General features: G+C 33.6%; 1 protein-coding gene across 1 annotated transcript; it reads right to left on the reverse strand.

Moving 5' to 3' along the window:
• Positions 1–11,146: 11,146 nt before the first annotated feature.
• Positions 11,147–12,722, reverse strand: LOC145108063 (akuammiline synthase 1-like). The gene has a single exon (XM_079045054.1). The coding sequence runs from the start codon at positions 12,688–12,690 to the stop codon at positions 11,341–11,343; it is 1,350 nt and encodes a 449-aa protein (XP_078901180.1). The 5' UTR covers positions 12,691–12,722; the 3' UTR covers positions 11,147–11,340.
• Between the last annotated feature and the right edge of the window lie 1,528 nt (positions 12,723–14,250).

The following is a 14,250-nucleotide window of genomic DNA, read 5'->3' on the forward strand; positions in this document are numbered from 1 at the left end:
TGGATAATTGCATGGACCAATGTGTTATGTGTTTAACTTTTGGGTTTTTGCTTGAACATGAAGTTTATCACTTACATCTTCATAAAAATCATGAGAAAAGTTTTGTTAACATATATATTGCTTGAAAACTGTAAATATGGGGTTATACACTCCAAAAATAGCAAAAATGAGTCTTGTGTGCAAACATGTATAACATAAACTTAATCCCCAGCCTTCCACAATAACGTTATAGTCCATTTACGGACAGTTTTGACCACCTTGAATGTAATATTTTCAAAAATGTTTTACATGAAAATAGTTCAGGTTTATACATTTCTAATGACTACTCTCACGCGTTCATAAGATTTTTCTACAATTTTCGGCGATTTTTACAAAACTGCCTATCATTTCAGGAATAATCTCGGACCAGCCTGTGAAGATGAATATTTTCACACTGGTTTGAGGCCATTAAAAATTATGAGAAAAATATTTAACAAAGTAAACTCAATTTTCAAACTCCCAGAGTTTACGGATCCAAATTTCGACTTACGATGATTTTTCTATAATTTTTCTAAAAACAAGGACAGAAAAGTCAAAAACTAGAAAATTGTTTTAACATACTTAAAGTGCTTATACTTGTGTTTTGATGTAAGTTTAAAGGTTGTAATCTTTTGAAAACACCAGACATGATAACTTGCATGTGCTTATATATTTTATTATATAAATAGTTTTAATTACTCTAGATACACTCAAGTCGTTTTACAAGAAAGAGAAGTCATAGTTCACGTAAATCTGTTAATGCTCTAGTGAGACACTCCTTCACTCGTATCTACCTAGCGTACACCGTAAGTACTGTAGTTATAACCATAGTCTCCTGGAGGGAGATCGAGGTAATTGTGTATAGATCTATACGGGGTTGACACCCCCACACCTGATCTGTTCGCTACAACTAGACGGGTCAGTCTAGGGTGACAAGTATCTTTAGAAACGGACGCCTGAAGAACGTCAAGACAGGCGCTCTCGTCACATTAGTATGGTTATAACGACTCACATAGGGATTAACAACACTATTTTGGTTTACGGGAAGCTTTACTTCATTAGTTTTATTAAAAGAAATGAAACTATATACTAATGTCTGTACACTATTCTTTTTCATCATGGTCTTAGGGTTTAAGACTACAATTCTCTATTAAGAAAATATTGGATTTTCTGGATATATTCATTATTACTCTACAAGGAAAAGACACAAAGGGATTACTTACGATTTCAGTCCACTCATTTAAAAGAAAATATAGGATTTTCCTGGAAACGTACGCTTTATACTTACAAACATAGGAAAACAAAGAACATGCATGCAATTATACACGGTTTTGGAACGAGACTCACAAATTACTTTTTATAGAAAATATTGGAGTTTTTTGGAGTTTTACAACTTATTATAAGAGACGATATTACAAAGTGTTTCCTACAAACATGCTTATGAACTCACCAACATTCTATGTTGACGTTTTTCAAAACGACTTGTATTCTCAGGGACTCAGTGAACAGGTACTCGAGCCTTAGATCTGGATTATCTTACTACCTTTTGAGCAATCCTACTTTATATTATTTTTGTGTAATTGATAAACAAGTACAATTTGTAAAACAATGAATGTTGGTATATTATAATGTATGATGTTTGGTTGCTATGTTTCATTCATATTTAATTGTTATGATACTGTACATGAAGTCATCCGCCCCCAGGTGTATCTGTCGTTCTGGTTTGGGGGTGTGACACTATGTGTCTCAGTTGTTAAGGATACAAAGATAGTACCTTCAATCAAGTATCATTCATGATAGCTATCCATGAGATGATCTTGATACGGGTCAGTACAATACCAATTATCTGACAAGTACCTATGAAACTTGGTTACAACCCATTGCCTACCTTCTGTCACACTCCCGAACCAGACGGCGGAAACGTCCGGGGGCTCGTGTGACTAACAATTGAATAATCATCACAATGAATATACATGAGACATAACACATTCATCACCAACATTACATAATACAACCAACATTGTTCACATCAAGTACATTGTTAAAATACATAAGTTCTAATTGTTTAAAGTACGATAAGTGATACTACATAAACAAAACCATACACACTTGCATATCTTCCAGCTTAACGATTACCTGAGAATACAAGTTATTTTGAAAACGGTCAACATATATAATGTTGGTGAGTTCATAAGTATATTTGAGTAAAAGTCTTTGTTTCTTTCATAAAAACCCAGAAAATCCGATATTTTCTGTAAAATGTTTTGAAAATGATGTGAAAATCGAGTATAAATGCATGTGTGAATTTAATCGTTAAAAACTTGTATGAGTGTAGTTTAGGTTCACTGTATTTTGAATAAATGATAATTGTATATGAATAATCTCCCCAGAAAATCCGATATTTTCTGTTCTATAACATCGTTTAGATTTTTGTATCGTTAGTTAAGTCGTTTTGTATTGACACAATTAAAGAATTTATCTTCAAAGGTTATCTTTTGGTATTGAATCCCTATATGAGCTGTTATAACCATCCATGATAATGACTAGGTCACCCGTCTTGGTATTTTTCCAAATGCCGGTCTTGCTAAGGATGTTGTCGCCCTAGACTGGCCTAGTCTAGCTGTAGCGAACAGCTAAGGCGTGGGGGGTCACCCCGTATAGATCTATACACAAACTCCCGCTTTCCTACCAGGAAACTCTGATTATAACTACAGGCTACGATTGTACACTCAGAGGTGCCAACCGACATGTCTCACTAGATTCTTAACCCCTTTTTGTTCTATGTTTAACGTTTACGTATATGTAGTATGTTTTTGTATTCGAAAGGTACATATAAAAGTATTCGACATTTAATGATTTTGCAAAGGTATAGTTACGGTCATATTAACATGTGAAATTTCCATTCCAAGCCCTATTAGCATGTAGTTGGACCACAAAGGCCTAATAACATGTAAGAGTGTAATTTAGGCTCAATAGGCATGTAAATGGGCCACAAAAGCCCAATAACATGTAATCCAATACTTAGGCCCAAATTAACATGTAAATGGGTCGCAAGACCCAATAAACACATCATGGAAAGCATTGGGCTCAATATACACTTAATTGGGCCCTTAGGGTCCAATGGCCAAGTACCGTGTATATTAGGCCCAATAAATAGTTATTGTTGTATTTCGTTCGTTGTTTTATTCCGTAGTTTGTTTTGACTTGAAGTTCAATAGATTGTTGATAAAAATCCTCTTTTTGTAAAAACGACGTTTTTGGCCAACAATTCTCAAATAATTAAATTAGGCCCAAAGTTTTGTAAAAATGACACTTTAGGCCATAATTTATAAAAGTTTGCAATTTTGTCCCAAATGTCTATAAATTTACGGTTTTAACCCAAAATGTTATATTTTCACATTTATAACCCTGTTTCGCAGAAAAATACATTTTCAACCCCTTATTGGTAAAAGTTTACATTTTCGGCCCAATTTTGGAAAACTTTATATTTTTGGTCCAATTTGAAAATAATTGATATTTTCACCTCTAAATTTGGTTTATTTACATTTAGGACTCAAACTTTGGCCAAATAACATTTTTAAACCTTAAAACTTCATTTTTTTCGCAAATTGGGCCCAAAGGCCGTGAGGCCCAAAAGTTTGGCCCAATAAGCTTAAAATTTCATTTTTGACCCTTTTAAAAGTATGTTTAGCATAAAAAAACCTTTTATTACATGTAGGACCTGTTTGGCCCTTTTAAAAATAGTATTTTCACTTTTTACCCTTATCTTTTTGTTTTCTTGACAATTTTGACCTTTAACAAGGTTTTTGTTGAATTCTTTTGCATCTTAAACATGTGTTCACTTTTGACTTGATAATATGATGTATATAGTGTTGTAGTTTTTGGATCTTTGCTACATCATACTTAAAATTTCGAGATTCACTAAGATCTAATACATTTTTACCAAATAAACTAAGAATTCACACAAAACATGCATGTAATACATAGATCTACACATTTTACTTGCATTCTTCCCCAAAAATCATATGAAAACCGAAAACAAGGGGATATGAACTCACATTTGCTTGATGTTTCAGTTTTTGGAAGAAGAAGTGGAAAGATGAAGTGATTTTCGGCCCTAGCAACTCCCTTGAGTGGATCTCGAACTTAAGAAGATCTCTAGGAGTATGATCACCAAAAACTTTGTTTAAAAGAGTGATATATCATGAAGATGAAGTTATAAAACTTGAGTCTGTAAAGGCTTACCAAGAATGATGATTATCTTGTGAAAATCCTCTTGAAACCTAAGCTAAATCTTGAGAATTTTGGAGGAAGAAGCTGGATGATCCTTGAGAGAAATGGAGAGAATTTTGGTGAAATGTGTGTATGTGTTTGTTGTCTTCGGCCGAGAATAGAAGAGGAGAGGGGAGAGAGAGAGGTGACTAGTATAGATACATGTTGGTCCTTGCATGGATGCATGTTGTATAAAATGGAGGTGGCACCTCACAAAGTCAACCCTTCCCCCATAATGCTCTTCTTTTCTCTTTTTTTTTGTTTATACATGGGCCGAGATTTTTGGGCCAAGAAGAAATGATGGAGTAGTTTGGGCCCATTAACTTTAGCTAGGGCATTTGGATCCTAAACATAAGGTTTTTCGGCCCATTGGGCTCTTGGAAGCATTCACGGCCCAATTAGAATAAAAGAATGAGCTTATGGCTCACTAATGGTTAATTGGATTAGTTATGGCCCAATAAGGCCCATTAGGGTTAGAATGGATCATTCTAGACCCAAATGGTCCAAAATGTTTTAGATTTATGAATTGGGTCCAATTAGGATCCAATTAGGGCTTCTAAGTCCAACGAAGTTGAATTTGGGTGCTTATTGGTCCATTAGGCCCAATAAGGAACTCCTAGTCCAATATGGACTTAAACTATGGATCGTAGGGCTTCAGACTCTTTGATGAACATGAATGGTGAATTCTAAATGTGCATTGAGTGAGATTTACTTAGAATATAAGTTTTACAATAGTTGAATGGTTACACAGGAATAGAATTTTCTAGCTAAAATGCTAGTTGTGACACCTTCATCCAGTGATATTCAACCAATCCAATTCATATTTTTCTTATTTCATAATTGATCCCACAATTATAACCGACTATGTACTTTTAGAATAATAATAATATTCATGTATTAAACATGTTAATATATAACACAACAAGTTTTGATGTTATGATCATATCCTAGTATATCAAAACATTATATAATAGTTGTTGTTACAATGTTCCAATTTTCAAATACTAAATCCAAATCCAAATCCCATTTCTAAAACAGTAAAGTATCAATGTTGAAGTGTTACCATTCATACTTAGCTCAAAAGAAGGACTTTATTAATGGGTTCGACTAAACTTAATTTGTGTGAATTCTGTAAATACTATTATCTCCATATTTGACTTTACTCTAGGTATAGTTAAATATATTGGAGTATCTGATTGGTGTTCTTTCGTGACATAGAGTCTCTTAGCTCGATTAAGTATACTTTCGAAGTCATAAAGATTTCTATGTGATCCTTGAATATCAGATATCAACATAGTTTTTCAATGAACTCATTTATCCAATCATATTAGATTTCAACTTATAAAGTAGTGTATTCTTATTTTGTAGTATATTATGTCATTTTGTTTTGCTTGGACCTCATCCCAACTAAACTTGATCTTCATCCCACAATAAAGTCATAATCCAATAAAGTCATAATCCAATTATAATTTATAATTATCTATATTTGCTTAGAAATAAGAATCTTATGTAGCTCTTTACATGAAGATTTTACTCTAAACTATAAGTCTCATACACATTCTCTTAGTCCTTCTAAAGCACTCTTAGAAAATGTTCCTATAATCATCTGGTGACTTAACCATGTATTCAGTTGGTATATTATGATATGCTCATAGCATGATCATATATCAACTATTATGCATAATATGACATAAATGATGGATTCATTTGCCAAGAAAATCAAATATAAATCATTTCAGATAGTTCAAACCTATGAGCTAGGTCATTTTGACGCTGGCTCAAAATTAGTACCATGTGACAATGTTAAGGTTCCTCCAAAGGAATCTTCCATCTTGATTTCTTTCAAGATATTTTCAATATATTCATAAGGATATAAAACTTTTAAAATTCATTTTATCTATCTTTGTAGATTTTACATTTCAAGAATGTATGTTGTCCTTCCTAATTCTTTCATTTTAGAAATACAATCCGAGTCAAGGTGAAAAAGCATGACATGGTCAGAATGTAATTTCTTATGATTAAGTATGTCTCATTCATACAAGATTAGTAATGTCACTATGCTCCCACTAGTTCTTAGTAAACACACATGTTCTATTCATTTTGATATAAAAGCATACCTTATGGTTTCATATTAAAATGATGATTACAACATTTAGATATTTGCTTTATATCCATAAGTGGATCTTAATCTCTATACATTCTGTTAGGATAACATGGATTAAGAAAACCTCTAGGCTATAATCTTTATAGATAATAGATATCTTCTAGTAGATGTCTATTAAGAAAAGCGGTCTTTCTTGAAATATATTTGCTATATCTCATATTAAGAATATGAATTTATAGTAAATAATAACCTTGTTGATCTAATCATAGCTACTCATGACAAAGGTTTGATCATAGTTAATGTCATGAGCATGATAAGGACCATGATCAATGACATGAGTATAGATCTATACGAGGTTGACATCCCTACCTGCGGTTGCTAGCTACACCTCGATCGATCAATCAAGGCAGGTGATAAGTGTCTACGATCGTTACTGCAACATCTAATGAAGCGTTGTAGGGGTACATTTAGTCACATGGCTCAGTTATAGGACTCACTGTAAACATTAACTAAAAACTCTCATTTTCTACAAACCATGAATTTGGTTGTTTTCAAACTATTTTTAAATATGGTTATATTTACGAAGACAATACTTTTTAGACTTTCTAAAAGCATTTTATTGCGGTTAGCAGAAAACCTGTAACTCTCACCAACCTTGTGTTGACTTTCAAACTACATGTATTCTCAAGGAACCAGTGATTTCAAGCATATTCAGACATTGGAAAATCATGGATTGCAGGCAATTTAAATTCTAGTTTTTGTAATGTTAAGCCTAACTGTTATGGCAATTCATGTATTATTATTATTATCTGTATGAACCCTGTTTTCAAACTTAAAGATGGAATACAAATGTTGTTTTGTTTATTTTTGTACTTGTGCCATATATTCAGTTTACCCGTGATCTATGAACTTAGTCGCACAGCCCGACATGTTCCGCCGCCTCGGTCGGGGGTGTGACAACTTCCCCAAACCCATTCTATTCTTAGCCTCCACCTCTCCAACACCCTCCCTTGAAATCCTAACCAAATTTTAAGCATTGTAAGCAAAAAGAATGTATTTTGAAGTGCTTTGGAGTGTTCTTGGTGCATCTTGGAGAAGAAGGAGCTCATTGGAGAAGTTATGGTTGCATTGGAGCTTGTAGATCCAGCCTTTGCTCACCTTGATATTTCTTCTAAACGTATAAAGTTTGAATCTTGTTGATGCATTTGATAAATCTAGCTACTCTTGGGTGTTATGAGCTTTTGGTCACTTTAGTACATAAAGTTTAGATCTTGAAAGTTTGTGACCTTGTTATGGATAAAGTTGGAAAATTTATCCATCTAAACATCATATTTGATTCAGATCTAAAAGCTTTATACTTGGACTTAATGGACAAATTTGGAAAAGATGCACTTTTGGTCCCTTTGAGACTTAAAGACTAGATCTTGGCTGGTTGGACCATTCTAATGTATAAAGTTGGAAACATTATCCATTATGGAATTATTAGAAACCATAAAAATGCATTCTTGATGTGTTATATTGGACCATGCATGAGTTAGGACTCTTATTATGGGTTTTAATGGTAAAAAAAAGTATTGGGTCCCATTGAGACATGTCAATGAGTAAAGTTGCCAACTTTACGTGTTAAGACATTATTTAGGATCAAGATCTGAGAAATAGACTTAGTGGCTTAACCAATTAAGAACTTAATGGTGAGATTGGGTTGTTGTTGAGTACGATGAGTGTACCCAGCTTGTACGCAGTGCGTACTGGCCAAAGGTGGCGTAAGTTGGAGTACGCTAGGCGTACTCAGCAGCTGTTGACTTTTATGATTTGGACTATTAGGGTTTTGGGCCTTGTTGGACCACTAGTCCTTTTGACTTTGGTTCATTGTTAGGCATAGGGCCTTATTGGATTTGGACCAAGAATGGGTTTTTAGTATCATTTAGGAATTTGGGCCATATTAGGCTTTTGGTGCCATTGGGTTGGGCCTCGGTTATTGGGCCAAGTGAGAAAATGGTAAAATGGTCTTTTACCCTAGAAGTTGGAAAAATGAATCAGATTCCTAATTTTGGTTTATGGCCTAATTACTAATTGTGATTTTATTTAATTGATTAGCACGGGGATTATCCGGATCCGCAGTTCGAGCGTTTATTTGATTTTCAGCGGTTTGAGGTGAGTCTCCTCCCAGTGTTTGGCGGGTCGAAGGCACCAATGACGACCTATGGATTATTATTATTTGTACGCTATTTGTCTGTGTGCCTTTTGTATGTGTTGTATGTATGTCGGGCAGGGACTGATAAGTGTGTTATAGTATGCTAGTTGTCTTTGTGACTCTTGTATGTCTTATGTGTAATTGCATGTATACCGTGGCGGGGCCCGATGCCAGGCAGGGTCTGATGAATGTGATGAGCGGGCCTAATCTCATGTTCTAACATATCTGTTCTGAACGGGGTTCGATGCCAGGCGTGGCCCGATGGTTGCTGGGCATGGCCCATTGTATGTTTGGTATGTGTGGTATGTAGTATTTTGGGGAGCTCATTTAGCTTTGTACTTACAGTTTTATGGTTAGGGTTTCAAGTACTTCCGGTTCGAAAGAGAAGGACCCGGCTTGATTGCAATGCATATCCCCATGTTTTCGCAACTTTATGATTTTGGGATTATACTCTGATAACTATTTTTGCTCTGATATACTTTTAAATGTTTGGAAAAGGATAATTGGTGTTTCTGATTAAACTAAAAATGAAATTTTACCTTATAGTTTTCGGGACATTGAAATACATGCCACAAAAATCTTTTTTAAAAAAAACACATAAAACTATTTTTAATTTTCCACATACTGTTTTCCTTTTGAGAAATTAAATATTATCATACTTTTCTTCCTATTTATCTTCCTAACTGCAGTTTGAATTATTGTTTTCCTTTTGAGAAATTAAATATCATCATACTTTTTTTCCTATTTATCCTCCTACCATATGAAATAACAGGGATGATAATCTCAACCCGAACCTGCCAACCCAATCTAAACCCAACCCAATAAATAACATGTTGGGTTGAGATTTTGAACCCATTTAATTAAATGGGTCAAACCTTCTAACCCGTTTAATTAAATGGGTTGGGTTAGGGTTGAAATTCCTAACTCGTTTACAACCTGCAAACCAGTTTAATATTATTAGATATTTTTTAATTTATGTTTATTTGGTTAATCATTATATTTTGATTATATTTTATCTATCAAAAACTGCGGGTCAGTAATTGTTACTGGAATTCGAGTTGGAAAAAGTGATAGTCGAGTTGCCTAGAATTTAAATTTTTAAAATTTGTAATTATTTATGGTTGTAAACATTTATTTGTATTTGTGTTATTGGCCTATAAAGTTATTTTTGCATAATTTTCAAACTTAAGCAATTATTATAGCTTTTAAATTGTATGTATTTTTATTTGATGAATTATTTGATTTTTAAGGGCTTTTTTTGTGAAAATTTAAACGGGTTAACTCGGGTTTAACCTGTTTAGTAAATAGGTTAAGTTGGAAAAACAATAAATAGGTTAACCCGATTTTAATCTATTTACAAAAAATGTTGAATTGGATTGAGATTTATCAACCTGTTTATTTAAACAGGTTGGGTTGGGTAAAAATTTTCAACCCATTTAGGCTATGTTTGGCGCGTCACAACTAGCTGATAAGCTAGCTTATTTTTCGAACTTTTTTATGTTGTCGTGTTTGGTAAGCCAAAAAGTAGCTTATAAGCTAGCTTTTTGAAAAACTACTTAGACTAGCTTTTTAGGAGCTTTTTTAAAATTTTCCAAATACACCTCTTAATTAATTATAGAAACACATATTTTTACATGTCCTTTTATGTAATTTTATATATTTCAGCTAGTTTTACCAAACGTTATTTTTTATCAGCTAGCTTTTCAGCTACCAGCTAGCTTTTTATTTAACAGCTAGCTTTTCAGCTAACAACTAGCTTTTCAGCTAGTACGCCAAACATAGCCTTAATTAAACAGGTAAACTCATTAATTATGACCCAACCCAATCCATTGTCACTTCTATGAAACAATGACAAGTGTCTTAAAATATAATCAACTAGTTTATAACCCTTAAGAACCATGACTATAAAATTAATTAAAGTTTCTAAAAACTCAAAATTTTTAATTATTTATTTTAAATAAATTATTAATTATGAGATATTTTTTAATTATATAAAATTATAATCGTTGATTCAAATAAATACGTAAAATTATATTACATTATAATGTTTATTAATTTTATTTTATTTTTTATTATAATGTTATTAATTTAATATAATTAAAATGAAAATTTTAAAATTATAAAATTAAAATGAAGAATCAATAGGTTGAAAACAAGTGACATGACATTAATTAGTAGGATTAAGATGACAAATGACAAAATAACTAGTTTTTTATCATTTCATATGGATAAAAAGATAAAAAACAGAAAAAATATAGGAATATGTTTAGTTTTAAAATATGTTTAGTTTTAAAATCTTTTAACTTTCCTATCATACAGCCATTGACAAGAACATGTTGAACATGTTGCTTTCAGGTTAATCAGATACGTATCTATGGCGCAAAAAAAAGTCTTCTTCCATCACAAGGTATTTATTAATCAGATAAGGCTCTCCTTATATAAAGCCGCTGACAAGAACAATAAAAAAGTCTTCATTACTTCCTCCATCCCAATGCAACTTGATTATTAATATATAAGTATTAAGTACCTTACTATAATTTAATATATATACAAAAATAGAAGAAAATCAAAAGATCTTATTGATAACAAGTAACAACTAACGTCCACTGATGTTTTGAGTCGTAATACGATCCGAAGCATGCATGCACGAAGAAGCTAATTATTAGATTTTGAATTCATGCACTCATGTAAAACACATAAGAAAACTAACAAGATTTGGAATTCATGCACTCATGTAAAACACATAAGAAAACTAACAAAAGGCAAGAAGCACAGGGTCACTTTGAACAACTGCCAAATCACGTTTTCCCAAACACACGAGCACTTCAATGCCATCCCTGTTTGGAGCATCCATCATAATAAAGCTATTCTTCCTTAGATCTCCAGCCATGGTCGCTTTAACAGGCTTTCCCCACCCAAAATCAATCTCATACGCAGAATACCCACACAAGCTTGAACAAAGGTAAACACTATCAAATCCTCTTTGTAGTTCTTCTAAAGGAATTCCCAAAAGATAACCAAAAGCGGTTTGAATATTTGGTAGGCCTTGAAGTTTCAGCTTTTGCTTCCTGAACTCACTGATGAACGACTCCGGCTTCATTTCACTTACAATATCAATGACCATGAAGAAGTTTCCGATGCTCTTTTCAGGCAACTTTTCCATTAGTCTGCTTCTTATGTTTATTTGATGACCAACACCGATGGGTTTGAAATCAGAGCCTGAATTGTTTTTTGTAGCTGCTGTCACTGCAGACTTATAAAGCAGCCAAGTCAAAACTTCAACACGAGTAGGGTTCGTGATGGGTTGTCCAGATTCTTCACTCATGGCTTTGATTTTGAGTTTAAGCTCGTTTATCTTTGCGTTAGGGAACATAAAACTCTTTGTAACGCATTCATCGGATCCAAGAGAAAGCCCTTTAAAATTTATATTCGTGTGTTCAAAAGGAATAAACTGAGGGTCATCGTTGTCGTTGGGAAGTAGTTCATGCTTCTGCTCTCTGGAACAAAACTGTGTCGTTTTAGCCCAGTCTTTTAGAAAATGAGTGAAACTGCTTCCATCTGCTAACTTGTGGGACAACGACATAGCTACTGCGACTCCTCCACATTCAAAATGGTTTACCTGAACAGCCAGCGGGATCACTCCGTTGCTTTGAAGATCATCGTCATCTGGACGATTGGATCTTTCATTTACGAGACCATGTGGAAAGAATTGGTCGAGATCTCGATGCAGTGAGTTTTTAAGGAAATCAGAGAGCGTGCTGTCAATGGAAGCTTCAAGGAACTCGGCTCCATGGTCGTTGCAATCTACAAAGGTTGGTGCCACCTTCGTGTGCCTACCAGCAAAAGGGTAATACTTGGTTAAAGTTTCAGATAGTGACTTCTTCAAGGTAAGTGTTTTGTCATGGGAACTTGGATAAAGGCCAGTGTTTGGATAGAATGTAACAAACGGGATGAACGTGTTCACCATGCCTTGATCGATTACTGAAAGATTGTACGTTTTGAGATGAGAAGGGGTCGGAGAAGAGGGTTTGATGATGTCTTTTGAGACGATTGTGTGAAGCTGCCTTCTACCAAATCTTATCACGCTGCCAATCATAGTCATCTTCACACAATAGAAAGGGCTTAATTTGATATCCGAATTTGCATCTTAATATTTCACTACTTATATGCCCATCATTTGTTTATTTAAATCAATAGAATAATACACCGAGCCGCGCACGATACTCGTTTCCCACCACCGACATTTAATGATCATATTTTTTATACAAAATTATTAGCTGTGGTCTATCTCGATTTGAGTACTCTCGTATCTTCTATTTATTTAATTAATCTACTATTATATTAAACTAGGAGAAAGCCATGCTCACCCTGAGGTAGTACAAAATATGAAGAAGTTTTTGTTTTCTTGTTTTTTTGTCTATATGTTTTACTTTGTATCGTTTGAATCATTTGTTTAAACATGGTGTTGGTTTATACTTGTATTTTAATAAATTTGTTAACATTTACTTCTTTTGTAGACGTTAGGTAATGGTGTAAGCAAGATAGTAGTAATAGTAAGCAAAGGTTTTAGACGGAAAAAGTTTCATATTTGGTACCTTAGTGAAACGTAGTACATAGAACATGTAAACATAGTTGATTTATCTAGTTCATACGGATCGTTTCATTGATTTCTTCTTTAACTGCGGTGATCATAGTCTCTACTTTTAAGTCGAAGAGTTCCTCATTGTTAAGAATTTGTGTTGCGTAGTTGAGGAAGTGTGGTTTATCTGACATTGTTTAACGTAAGTAAATAGAAAGGGAATTTGTTGCCTTCATTTTGTTTCGTCTTATTCACTTGTACATTTGTATGTTAATTTGGTGTTTTGGATAAAATATTAACTCCATGTCCTATTTAATTGGAGTTGTTTGAGTGTATAATACGTTTAATAAGATTTATATGCATGGTAATGTTTTTTGTTTGGTTTTTCAAACATGTCTGTTATAATTTACATGTACGTAGTTAGTTACAAGTGTCAACATTGTGGAAATTGTAACAACAAAAACTGATGATGACGAACAGTATGGTTGTTATGAGTCTTTTACTCTGCGAAACGTGCGTGTTGTGATGATGATGATGATGTCTGGTCAGACCATGTCATTACATGCGAATGTGTTACAGTTTGTAATGTGGTTAAAAAAAAATGCAAGCTATGTCTTGCCTGAATCTTCAAATGTGAGGGTTCTTGCAACCTTTGACTTAAGTGGATTTGATGATGATGTAAGATACACATCACTGATGTTGGAGGTGACTTTAATTTGTGTAGCTGGTGTCGTTAGTGCTACAGATTGGGAGGTAGTAATTCTTTCGACATCAGTGACAACAAACCGAATGTTATTTGTGGTAGAGGTTTTCATCATTTGAACAGCCATTTTTTTAGAAAAAATTTTGTACTTAGTAATGCTAGGTGGTAATTTTTTTCTATTATTGTGCTCGTTTTCTTGTATGTTCTTGTCCGATGTTGTACCAGTCAGTTTTTGCATAGCATTGTCGGACAAAGTTACATTCATTGAGTCACTGGAATCGATGATGGTTGCTAAGAGTTTGTAACTGTATATAGTATTCAAAATGGTGGATGTTAATATAAAGTTAAAGTTTCAGTATTTGTATGGATGCAGTTACTCA

The sequence above is a fragment of the Lactuca virosa genome, chromosome 4 (genome assembly GCF_052849685.1).
Source record: "Lactuca virosa cultivar CGN04683 chromosome 4, Lactuca_virosa_CGN04683_v6, whole genome shotgun sequence".
Taxonomy (NCBI): domain Eukaryota; kingdom Viridiplantae; phylum Streptophyta; class Magnoliopsida; order Asterales; family Asteraceae; genus Lactuca; species Lactuca virosa.

Coding starts and splice junctions, on each gene's coding strand:
- LOC145108063 (XM_079045054.1), bottom strand. CDS start 12,690: ATGACTATGATTGGCAGCGTGATAAGATTTGGTAGAAGGCAGCTTCAC.